At 43.8% G+C, this 13,566-nt stretch overlaps 1 protein-coding gene across 2 annotated transcripts in view; it reads right to left on the bottom strand.

Annotated features, from left to right (window-relative positions):
* Positions 1-13,566, bottom strand: part of KLHL3 (kelch like family member 3) — a 134,608-nt gene that overhangs the window by 36,743 nt on the left and 84,299 nt on the right. For both annotated transcript variants that reach the window (XM_056124384.1, XM_056124382.1), the window contains one exon: positions 9,433-9,542. In XM_056124384.1, the coding sequence (XP_055980359.1) occupies positions 9,433-9,542 (110 nt within the window). The remainder of the gene's footprint in view (positions 1-9,432; positions 9,543-13,566) is intronic.

The raw sequence follows: 13,566 nt of genomic DNA on the forward strand, positions 1-13,566 counted from the left end.
TGTATTAATAAAAAGCTGTGGCCTAAGAGGCAGACACAGAGCCTTGCTTCCCCAACCACCTCCGCCTTCTGAGTAATGAGAATTAGAAATATTATGAATGGAAAGCTGGGCAGAAAAACTCAGATAGGAAAGTATATGTTCATATTCCATGAAGATAAAGTTCAAAAGTTAGCAAAGCTGAGGCTGGAGGAACAAACGGTGCAGAGGCCGAGAGCTCACATCTCCAGTGTCTCCTGCTTGAAAAGCACAGTTGGGGCAGTTCTCTTATTGGGGATCCCCAGTACCACAGTCAGTTTCTGGCTACACCATAGCCAAGTGTGTGTAAGCACCACATAAAGGGGTGCAATCCACACTAACACCACATGTAGAAGAATGTTCAAGGACTACAGGCAGGAGGTATGATCTCTGGAGAGCACATGAGTGAGTACGGAAGTGAGCCCAAGAGAACCCCACCAAAGAATGCATAGGCATCAGCTAAGAGTGAAAGCTGCCAAGCGTGTGTGAGTACCACAGCCAGAGGGGAGCACCCCTCGGTGAGCACTGTGGACAGACAAGGCGATGACCCTAGTCATCACAACATATCAGTAACAACAAAGAGAGGGGTAAAAGTAGAGGAATTTGCTATGATCGTCTTCCAAACACCATTCGAGTTTTTCTTCCAAGCCCGTACTCTCTCTTGAATGTGGACTAGAGTCTGTGGCCCGCAGGCTAGATGCAAATGTTTGCTGCCCCTGCCGGTTGTGTGATGGAGCAGGAACAGCCAGTTCCTTAGCTGAGCAGCTGGCTGCACTGCTAACCCTGAAGTCAGTAGCCAGCAGGCCTCTGCCCTGACCCTGCCTCAAACCTGATACTGATCTGATTTGCCAAAGACCCTCCCAGTTTTTCCCCTACTTGTACATAAAATATGGGACACTTGTCCATATCTCTTGTTCTCCCCTTACATCTCTATAAATGTCTTTCAACAAAAACTATTTTGTTTTATACACACATAAACACACACACAAATAAAAAAAAACACAAACTAGCAAAACTGATCTATGAAAGAAAGCCATCTCTGAAAGGAACAGGCACTGAAAGGAGTTTAAGGGCCTGTTACTTGATTTGGGTGCTAATTATGTGGGTGTCTCACTTTATAAAGATTGAGTTGTGTAGAACTGAATTTACGGGGCACGGAGGGTTTAGAGGGGAGGGGCCTTTGGGATTCTGATGGAGGGAAACACACTGGTGGTATGTGCGGTACTAGAACAACATATACATGAAACTATCATTAACAGCATTGTAACTCATGGTACTTCAACAGGGATGGGGCAACTGAGCTGTGGAGTTACTCTTTATGCTTCTGTGACCTTACTCTTTTTGGATGGAGGGAGGATTTGCAGGTCACACTTGGCAGTGCTCAGGCTATTCCTGGCTCTGTGCTCAGGATTGGCCCTTGGCAATGGCCAGAAGACCATAGAGGATGCTGGGAACTGAACTGGGGTTGGCCACTTTCAAGGCCAACATGCCTTACCTCCCATACTATCACTCTTCCCTGTAATCTCTGTTTAATACAAATAGCTTGATTTTGTTTTTTGTTATTTTGCAGTGCTGCGGATAAAGCTCAGGACTCATTCATACATGCTTTACTGAGGGTCAGTCCCAGGGCCCAAATAGTACATTTATAATGACTTGAGAAATGTACTGAGGAACAGTGGACAGTCAAGAAAGATTTCTGAGCACAGTGTTGTGAGACTGGATTTACAGGAGCTCAAGAACTGCACACTCCAAGGAAAGCAGAAAAGAGAAACACTGAGGCAGGGCCAGGTTAGAGGCCTGCTTGTTACTGACTTCAGGGTTAGCAGTACAGCAGAAAACCAGTGCTCAGCTGAGGCACTGGTTGTACCTGCTCTATAACATGACCAGGCAGGGGCAGCAAAAACATTTGCATTCAGACTGCAGAACACAGACTCCAGTCCGTATCCATACCTGTGGCTACTCACTGGAGAGATTAACCTCAGACTGGAGCACTCACAACCTTAACGATCCCAGGTGACAAAGGCCAACACTTCCTGGAAATGAAGAATACCAGGAGACAAAGGCCAACACTTCCTGGAAATTAAGGATCCCAGGAGATAAACATCAATGCTTCCTGGAAATTAAGGATCTCAGGAGACAAAGGCCAATACTTCCTGAAAAACTAAGGATCCCAGGAGACAAAAGCCAGGAAACATAAGAACTTGACCTTAGATCACAGTTTCAGGAGATAACAGCACATTCATCATATACATGAAGAAAGAAATAACCTGTAGTTCTCACACAAACTGGACGGTGATCTGACTTGTTTAAGTTTTTTCCCTGACCTGTACATAACATATGGAACACTTGTCCATTAGCTCTCACTCTGAAAAGCCTCAACAGTGTTTCATAAGAAGATACAGAATTCTTGAAAAGTAGAAAACATTTTCTAGCTAAGAGAATGAAGATTCAAACAAATCCGGTAACTACCAATATAGTGGCAAAACCACAATAGAACTCAACTTTGAAGTCAACTTTGCTTCTGTGGGTGTCTGTCCAGTTTTAAGGTTGCATCCCAGGACACTGAGGCTGTCCGTGGCAAGAGGCCAACTTTGGTCTCATACGGGAAGACAATAACGAGGCTCTCCTCACAAGCTTAGCTCTGACACCATGATTCCCCCGGGCAGATGAGCTAAGGGGACTGGAGTAGCCGCTCCTCTGGAAATTCTCGAGTTAGGTAAGGTCCAACCCAAAGAACTAGAGGTGAGTGACTCTAGCCAAATCCATTTAACCTCTGTTATATAATGGAATTTTTTTCAACAAAACAACATGAAGGAATAACAGGAAAGAAAATGTCAGAGATCCACAACGTTCTCTAACTTCAGTTCCCACATCTGTCCTTACTGTCCTGGAGAATGTCAAAACCACTCCCTCTGTCCCACACCAGCCCAGCTTCTTCACACTCTTGGGGAATATCTGTTGACCTCTCCAGGGCCTCAAAGACCTGCATAAGCAGTACTGAGGAGCTCAGGTGTGGTGAGGGACACAAGGCATTGGTAAAACAAATGATGCTGAAAGGAGGAGAGTATCTGGGCCCTGACAGAGACCCAGTCGGGACCAGGGGTGGGGACCAAGAGGTCATCAGCACTCTCAGCACCTGCTAGGCACCAAGTCCTAAGTAAAAATAACCAGCAAGTGAACAGGGGCTGTTGAAAGAGTGTCTCCTTGAGAAAGTAGTAGCAGTGTCCTCCTGTTGTTCATTGATTTGCTCAAGCGGGCACCAGTAACATCTCCATTGTGAGACTTCTTGTTAGTGTTTTTGGCATATCGAATAAGTCACGGGTAGCTTGCCAGGCTTTGTCATCTGGGCAAAATACTCTTGGTAGCTTGCCAGGCTCTCCGAGACGGGGGGAGGAATTGAACCCAGATTGGACACATGCAAGGTAAATGCCCTACCTGCTATGCTATTGCTCTGGCCCAGTGGTAACAGTAGCAGTAGTAAAAGTAATAGCATCGATAGCACATGCATACTACTGATAATAGTCATAACTGATAATAATGGGGTGGCATTATAGTAACAGTAGCAGAAGTAGCATTAATAATACCAGTAATAGTAATGAGCATAACGGCAATCAGTGACAGTGATAGTCATAGTGCTGGAGATAGTATCATGATAGTAATAGCAGCTATGATAGAAGTAGGACTGCATATAACAAACAGCAGTAGTATGGGCGGTAATTACCATCTCTTACAACCATGAACATTTCCTGTGTGTTAAGCACTTCGCATGTATCATCTCATTCCATCCTCACAACAACCCTGTAGGATAATGCATTATCATTTTAGACAGGAGAGAACTGAGACTATGTAAGCCTGTGGGCGAAATATTCTTGGTAGCTGCCAATTTTCTTTAAAGAAAACTCATTCTACATATCCAGGAAATATCAGAACTGTGTAACTCTGACTGTAACACAGAGCAAATGTCTGATTGTACATGGGCATACACTCTCAGAAGAGAGAAATAACTTGTCCAAAGTCAGCTCTTTGTTAAAGCAGTAAAGCCTAACTTGAAATCAATTGCTCTGACTGCAGAGCCTATATATTCAAATCCGAACAAACTGTCACCATCCCATCTATTCATCATTAACACTACCATTCCAGGCTGGAGCGATAGCACAGTGGGTAAGGCGTTTGCCTTGCACACGGCCGACCAGGCTGACCCGCGTTTGATTCCTCCACCCCTTTCAGAGAGCCCAGAAAGCTACCGAGAGTATCTCACCCGCATGGCAAAGACTGCAAGCTACCCATGACGTTTTCGATATGCCAAACACAGTAACAATAAGTCTCACAATGTTACTGGGCCTGCTCGAGCAAATCGATGAACAACAGGAGGACAGTGACAGTGACACTACCATTCCACGTTTCATTTTCTCCATTTTAAAATGTATTTTTTCACATTTTAAAGGTTTGAACATAACTAAATTTTATAATATATGTTAAAAGAACTCTGGGCTGCAAGAAGAGGAGTGAGTTATAATAGAGCTGATATTGCTGTTCATATGTGGATATAGCTGAATAGCAAATACAAATGCTATTTGATTATCGACTGAGTTGAGTTTTCTGCAAATGTTAACATTAAATGAAACTGAATTCTAGCTTAAATTAAGATCACTGGTATTACTTGAAATGCACTCTCAAATATTTCACTTATACTATTAAAAGAAAAAGCTACTTGCATGCAAGGAATTGCCCATCATATTCAATGTAATTAAAGGGAGCAGAAATAACCAATTTCCTGCAATAGATAACATATTTTTAAATTCTAAAGGGTTAGCATTCATGATCTGAACATCTCATTGTCAAAATCTCCCAGCTGTTTAATTTCCAACAATCTGTTGTCAATTAAGGGGAAATAAAATCCTGGATTTCACCAGAGAAAATACAGGCCAAACTATAATATTCTTTGTTTAGTCTCAAAATTATACTACTCACACCCTGAAAGTACCAAAGGAATCAGGAATAAAAGTAATCTACTCTCTGAAGCATCACAAACTTCTAAACACATAATATAGAAAAAAAGCATCACATAAGAATTCTATACTCTGAAGCATCACATTCTTTGAAGTTACATATAATATAAAACTTCATCAATGTAAAAAAATATAAATTTTACACTCTATTCTAATCATATAGAAATAATATCTCAAATGCAAGCACATGAATAGATGAAAATCACAATAGGAGAATTTTTTCACAGTGTCAGGAGCAAGCACAGGGTCTCATACATATAAGGTGTTCTTAAACACCTACTGAAACTACTGAAACACATCTCCTATTGCAGAAACGTGCATATGGCATGGAAAGATGGCACCTCTGGAAAGACGCTGTTCATTCAATGAAATATTTTATACCATCAACAATGATACCATAACTACTGTTAATGGTGCCTGCAAATAAAGGATCATGGTTATTACACTGACAGGCATCACTTAGTGAGCACTTGCCAAACAGTTTGGTATCGGCTGCCTATTCTCTCTAATCCTCATGACAACTCCATGTGGGAGGTACACTTAACAAATCCCACGTTACATGAAAAGAAATTGTGGATTAAGGAGACCAATGATTTCTCAAACCCACTAAGTATCAAGCTGAGCGTGGAGCCAGCACTGTCTGAGTCCAGAGCCCATTTGGATTTCAGGGTATTCTAGTGCTTCTCCCTACAAAGACCCACCTCAAGCCCCGCCCTGCCATACAAGCATTAATAACCCTCCACAAAGCTTAAAGACAACCAGCATGGGTTCAAGGTGTAGGGTCCCTCTCAGCCCAAACATCCCAAATTAATCCAATTCCACTTCTTAGATGACTGCCACCATTTTCTCAAGCTGGGCCCCCAAATTACTATCAGCCCTAATATTAAAACCATCAGTCAAGTGATCATGTCAACCTGGTAACAAAATCCACAGGTCAGTGTATCAGCTTAGCAAGAAACAAGAGTCTATTCTCTGATGCGAGGTCAGGCCAGAAGGGGCCAAAGGCTTCCTTCCCTTCGAAGTGCTGCTTCCTCTCAGTTAATGGAAGTAGAGGCTCCCGGAAAGTAAGGGAGAGACTGGCATGCCAGTCATCTTCTGGGGGTCACTCTTGGGGACACTCACAGCTTTTCTTTGATCAGACTTTTGCAGGATGACGGACAGGAGCTTGTGAGTTTTACCTCATCCTCTGGACATGTGCTTTAGGACAAAGACTTATCTCCAGTATAAAATCCTTCTCTTGAGCTTTTCCTTTTTCACAGAGAAAGAATTTCAGGTTTGACAGTGGGAACAGACTAGCACCATTACTGCGCATGTGAGAAAACTCATAGTTGAGTAGATGAGGTAAGACCAGCTCAGAACTAACTGCAGTAACAAACAATCTTGGAACACAGAGGAGAGCAGGACTAAGTTCTCAAAACTAGGTAAATAATAAACTCAGCTACCTTTGATTAAGCAGCTGCTAGGTACCAGTTACTGTATCAGCATTTAGTATACATTATTCCCCTTAACCCCCTTACCCACTCTGTCACATATGCTCTGTTTTATTTCCTCACTTTTTATATGAGGAAGCAGGTAAGGAGCTCATGAAAGGTCACATAAGTAATTTCCAAATTAGTTAACACTACTGGCCCATATCAAAACTCATGCTCCTTTTAGCACAATTGATAAAGGAATTCTTCATGGGAGAATTAGAACTGGTTTGAAATTGAACAGATGAAGCTAAAAAGGAAGAATAACCCAGGCAGAAGGCCAGTGAGCAGGAAATCAGAGGCAAGACAGAGCAGGAGGGAAGATCACACACTGGGTGTTAGGAGACCTGGGCTCGGGTCTGGAGATGACCACTGATGGTGCAATTCAGCTTTTCCTAACCTATGGACCTCAGTTTCCTCATCACTCGGAACTACACAACCCTATTGGAAAGGATGTTCTGTCAAAGATAACCTCTGGCTTAAATGCTGACACTCCATGGAGGCTCTGCCGAAGAGTGCTTAAGAGGAGGTGACAGGTGTGGGGCTGTGGATAGAGCATTTGCCTTGCCTGTGGCCAACCTTGGTTTTAGCTGAGCATCCCATATGGTCCCCCTATCCCATCAAGAGCAATTCCTAAACACAGAGTGAGGAGTAACCGTGAGCACCACCAGGTGTGAATCGCCCATTAAAAAAAAAAAAGAGGAGGTAATACGTAGATTCTACTCTGAGTGCCCAGCAGAGTGACCTCTAACAAACTATATCTCTGAGACTCAATTTTCCACATCTGTAATGTGGAGGTAACATCAGTGACCACTTCATAGGGCTACAGTGAAAGCTAATGAAGCTAGAGGCATAATACCCTTAGCAAAACTATAAGTGGTCAGTAAAGAGTGCATCAGCAGCTTGATGGCACCTTCAGACTTCCAGATACCCCAAAATTTCTGCTGTGCTTTTGGCCAGACCCCAAAAACTTGGGGAAAAGTTTACCAACAAAGTAAACAGCCAAAAGTTAAGTATGTGGGAGACACACCCACTAACCACCTCCAGCTCAGCTATATAACTGGAGGCATGGCCTCTCTAATTCCTGATCAAACTGCTTAATGGCCATGATCCAAGAGACTCAGAAACAAATCTCAAAACCCAACAGCTTTTGGCAGAAACGCATCCAGTCCCTGCAGTAGGTTACTGACATTGGGCAACCCCAGGTGGGAACAGGTTTCGTGCCTTGGCCTGTTCCCCCTGGCGGCCCAGTGGCCACCATCCTCCAGAGGCCACTGGACAATCAGGTTTTGGCCCACAGTGACAAGACACATGGGGCCTTACAGGATGGGGGTGGAGCCAACTCTTTCCTCCCCGTCCCAATGAGACCCGAGTGGCCGCCCATGAACGGCCTCTCTGGCTCCTGATCAAGCTGCTTAACGGCCATGATCCCAGAGACTCAGAAACAAATCTTGGAACCCAGTGGCTTTTGGCAGAAATGCATCCAGACCCACAGTAGGTTACTGTTGCCAGACCACCCCAGGGGGGAAAGGGTGCTGTCCCTGCACCCGCTTCCCCTTGGCGGCTCGGTGGCTGCCATCCTCCAGAGGCCATTGGACAGTCAGGTTTGGACCCTTAGTGACGAGACATGTGGGGACTCATGGGATGGGGGGTGGAGCCCACCCTTTTTTCCCCCACCCCAACGAGACCCCAAGTCGTTGCCCACAAACGGCCTCTCTGGCTCCTGGTGAAGCTGCTTAATGGCCATAATCCCAGAGACTCAGAAACAAATCTTGGAACGCAGTGGCTTTTGGCAGAAATGCATCTGGACCCCACAGTAGGTTACTGTCACCAGGCCACCCCAGGGGGGAAAGGGTGCTGTCCCTCCGCCTGCTTCCCCTAGGCGGCTCAGTGGCCGCCATTCTCCAGAGGCCATTGGACAGTCAGGTTTGGGCCCCCAGTGATGAGACACCTGGGGCCTCAGGGAATGGGGGTGGGGCCAGCCCTTTCCTCCCTGTCCCAACGAGACCCCGAGTCACCGCCCATGAATGGCCTCTCTGGCTCCTGATCAAGCTGCTTAACGGTCATGATCCCAGTGACTCAGGAACAAATTTCAGAACCCAGCAGGTTTCGGTAAGAAATCCCTCCAGATTTAAGTGTTAAAATTTTGGAATTTCAAAATTGTGCAGCCACTACTGCAGCCACGCGACATCATATGTTTTTCTTAACCAGCAATAGAAAACAAATTGTCTACTGTTGCCTTTTCAGCAGATCTGAGTGCTGGGGTAAAATCCCAAATAATAATGGTGGGTCTGGTGTCAAAATATTGAATGTGATCAAAGTAAAGAGAGAGTAATGTGGAAATCATCTGCCCCACAGGTAGGGGGAGGGTGTGGGATGGGGGTATACTGGGGTTTTTGGTGGTGGAGAATGGGCACTGGTGAAGGTATGGGTGTTTCATTGTATAACCAAGACTTATACCTGAAAGCTTTGTAACTGCTCTCATGGTGATTCAATAAATAAAATTATAAAAAATGGAAAAAAAAGTAAGGTGGAGTTCATGTCCAATTCAACCAGCTAATCAGTGGCTGAATAAATAGCAGGACTCCTTCATTAAAATAAATAAATAAATAAATAAATAAATAAATGGTCAGTAAATAGAGGCAGCACTTCAAATATCATAATCACCATCACCACAAACATGATCACTATTAGCACCATCATCATCACCATCTTCATCATACCATCACATATCATCACTATCTTCATCATCACCATCATCACTTGTTCTAAAGTAAATATAATGGACATGGAATAGAAGGGCTTTTTTTGCTTGCTTGTTTAAAAAGGGACAAACTTAAGCACTTTTTATTCTCAGAAAAAGAAAAGAACTTATTGAATTAAATCCCCTCCCAGGCACCCAAGTAAGGCTCCTGTTTCACCAAAGGGCCAGACCATACCTTTTCTTCTGAAGAAACAGTCAGTTTATCACTGGATATCAAGCTGCACACCTGGTCCAGACTTAGGCTAAGAAATTCTTCCCCCAGCATCACCTCTGGAAAGTGCTGCTCTGTTCCAAAAGAAAAAGCAGAAGTTAGAAAACATAGTTATAACCCTCTCCTACTCTGCTCTGCCCTGAACCAAGTTGGCACCCATCTGTCTGATTCTGAGTGGACACATAAACGGATGTAGAGGAATTTCCAGAGGACAGAGGGGACACAGGAAAAGGAAAATGATAGCACAGGCTGACTGGAGGAAAACTGGCCTTTCCACTTAGCAGGAAGATTCCCTCTCTGTGAGTCGCTGTCCTGAACATCATCACTTGCAGAAAGGGGGCAGAAGGCTGCAAGGTTCCATTCTTACCAGGCTCCATGAGATTAATAATGGTGTGGCAGAAAGTGTCACTGGGACCTGCCTACTTAATTGAGCTCATTTCCCAACAAGGCGCAAGCTGGCAGAGTGGCAGAGTTCGGCCCTCTGTGGCTCAGCCAAACCAAAGTAGGTCAGAAGTGCCATGTGAATGGAAGTCTCTAGGGATTGTGGGAGGGAGTCAACATTAGGTTGGTAGAGAGGGTCTTCCTTTCCTGTCTATGATAAGTCTCTGACTCCAAGGGAGAACAAAGCATTTCTCCTGGTATGGACCACGGGGCTGCCCTCCTCCCCCTAACCCCCTTAGAGCAGCCCAAGCGTCCAGGACTGTGGTAGTTGCAAGTCACAGCAGACACTTCAGAACACTAGAGCCATGCAAAGGCTACAGAGCTGAGGTTTCCTTCAAGGTAAATGCCAAGAACAATTCCTCCTCCCAGATATTTGCCCAAGCCACCTGCCTGCCATAAAAAGACAGCACAATGTTTGTAAGAGAGCATGTATGCACTTCAAAATAAGGAACCTAGACCATGCCTGGGCTTTGCCACCGGTGAGTGGATCTTGAGCCAATGGCATCACCCCCCTGGGCTTCATCCATAAAATGGGGAAGACACAGCTTGTCTCATCCCCTTCCCTTGCTCTGATGGCAAGAGAGCTGTCAGCATTTTCACAACCTTCACCAAAGTGAGCCCAAGCACAGCTGACAATTACTGGTGCTGTGGACTGACCCTTCATCAGATGACCCTTCATCACTTGCCCCCAAACTCCCCGTTTCCCAGTTCTCTTCAGCTCTGAGGAGTTGCTCCAAGAAGCATTCACCTCTGTGGCCCTCCAAGTGTCAGGTGTCTCTGGTAGCCTCTGGGGTAATTCTCAAGGACAACATCCGCCAGTACCCAATGAGGACTACCCATGCTTGGTGTGCCAGCACCTTCTGTGAAATTTAAGGATTTGAGTTTTATCCTTGACAGAAATGTCAATTTGGTTTTATGTAGAAAAGGAAGATCAGAGCACACTAATTCTCTCTCACACATTTGTGAACTTCTTAAAAACTAACAAAGAACTAAAAGCTAACCATAGCTTATAAAAATTCATTTAACTTTTTACATAGAAATAAATTCAGGAGCTGGAGCAATAGCACAGTGGGTAGGGCGTTTGCCTTGCACCCGGCTGACCCGGGTTCAATTCCCAGCATACCATATGGTCCCCTGAGCACTGCCAGGGGTAATTCCTCAGTGCAGAGCCAGGAGTAACCCCTGTGAATTGCCAGGTGTGACCCAAAGGCAAAAAAAAAAAAAAAAAGAAAAGAAAAAAGAAATTCAGACCCAAAGAATTCTCACATACCCTTCACCCAGATTCCTTATGTTAATGTTTTACTCTCACAGATGATGTTAAAGAACCTCAAGATAGCTTCCAGGGTTTGAGCAAACACTAGCATAAGGGAGTCCTGGACTTAATCCCTAATCCTGCATGAGCTCCCAAGCACCACAGGGACAACTCTTGAGCACAGAGTAGGGAGTAGCCCCTGAGCACTGCTAGTCTTGACCCAAAATTTGAAAAAAAAATGTTATAAACAATCTTTTCTTTCATTAGACAAAAAGAGAGTCTACTCTTATTCCCCACATTGAAATCACCAAGGCTTGTGCATTGGGAGGCTTGAGACCATTTGTACAAAATAAGGCAATTTTAAAAGTCAGACCCTTAGGAATGAAAGCAACTGTCATAAAGTAAGAAGCTGTGTCACCCCATTCAAAATTTTTGAATTCCTGGAGCGACATCTTAAACTCCATACCACTGACAAACCAGGAATAGTCCACCACATTGGATGGGATATAAAGTAGAAGGTCTTACATCTGTGGCAACAGGAGAAAGCTTAGATCTTAGGTAAGACATTCGAAAGAGGAGCCAGAGGAAGAGTATCAAAGATAAGGTGCTGGCTTGGCATGTGGCCACCGCTGGTTGATTCCCTGGCATCACATATGGCCCCCAAACACCACCAGGAATAATTCCTGAGTGTAGAGCCAGGAGTGACCCCTGAGCATTGCCAGGTGTGGCCCACAAACAAATAAAAAACAAATGCAAATACTTTTAAAAATTATTGGAAATAAATGCAGCTACCACACTATGATAAAACACAGATATCAAAGGTCTGTAGACTACCATACAAGCCACGCAAAAATCAAAAGGCAATATCCCTGTGACCCAGAACCTTATGTGTGTTCTCACCTTTGTCTCTGATTAGACAAAAGCCTGACATTTGGAGAAGGTGGGGGGATGGGGGAAGAGTGCAAAGAATATGAGAGAGCAAAATTCTGGGCTGTGAAAATAACTTCCTCATAGTACAAAATGCTCAAGTGTTGGATTTTGAAAAAAAGAAGAAAACAGACATGAAACAATGTATGTATTTACATGGACTGGAGAATGAACCAGAATTTCTCCAACATATTAAGGGCAGTATAGTATGAGACTAACGCCTGAGGACAGTATTTCTCCAACATATCAAGCCTGGCAGTCACAACCATGAACTGCCTCTGGCGCCATATAAGCTCATTAACCGGCCATGATCCAGAAACTCAGAAATAAATCTCAAAAGAGATCAACAAGTTACAGAGATGCTTCTGGACCCCATGCAAGGCTCTGTCATCTGGAACAACTTAACTCATTATCCAGTCAGAAATTTAATTCCAGCTGTATCACCCCATTCAAAATTTTTGAATTCCTGGAGCAACACCTTAAGCTCTATACCACTGACAAACCAGGAATAGCCCACCACATTGGATGGGATGTAAAGTAGAAGGCAACCAATCTCAATAAAGAAAATATAAACCTGCATTATATATATGTATATGTGTATATATATGCATATGTGTGTATATATATACATATATACATATACACATATAAAGGCTTAACCTATAAGAACATGTTAGTAATCTCTTCTACAAAGACTAATGGCTCCATGGTGAGATACAACAATATTCCCACACTTTCTTCTAAGGAAATATTTTTTGATAATTTTTAGTGAATTATAACACACAATATAAAATAAATTATAAATAAATTATTTAGGGTCTGCTATAGGGGCAGGCCTGAGGGATGGTTGGGAAAATTGGAAATAATGGTGGTGGGAAGGTGCAATGGTGGTGGGATTGGTGTTGGAATATTGAATAAATAATAAACAACTTTATAAAAATAATTTTTAAATGACATTTAGGGGCTGGAGAGACAGTACAGTGGATAGGGCACTTGTTTTGCATACAGCCAACCTGGGTTCAATCCCCAGCATCCCACATTGTCCCTGGAGCACCACCAAGAGTGATTCCTGAGCATAGATCCAAGAGTCACTCCTGAGCACCACTGGGTGTGGCCCTAAAACAAATAAACAAAAACTGTACAAAAAATTCCTCATTGAGTAGCTGTAGCTCAATTTGAGTAGTATCTGTGTAGTAGTTGTTGAGTAGTCTTGAGGTGTAGTAGCTTAACTTTGGTGTCAATCCAAGTGCTCAACCCTCACATCTTACCCCTGAACTGAGACCTGTCTAACTAGCTTTATGAATGTGATTTCTGTGCTCCTGAAAATCCACAAACAGGACATGGAAATTACCACTGCCCCAACCATCCAGTTTTTTCCTTGAGGCCTTTCTCACTGGGACTGTGAGGCCCACGGAGGTAACTGTGTAGGGTGTGTTGAATTCTCAGTACCCAGAACAATGTCTATGCCGAGTTCCCAG

This window comes from Sorex fumeus, unplaced genomic scaffold (assembly GCF_029834395.1).
Source record: "Sorex fumeus unplaced genomic scaffold, SorFum_2.1 ptg000051l, whole genome shotgun sequence".
Lineage (NCBI taxonomy): Eukaryota > Metazoa > Chordata > Mammalia > Eulipotyphla > Soricidae > Sorex > Sorex fumeus.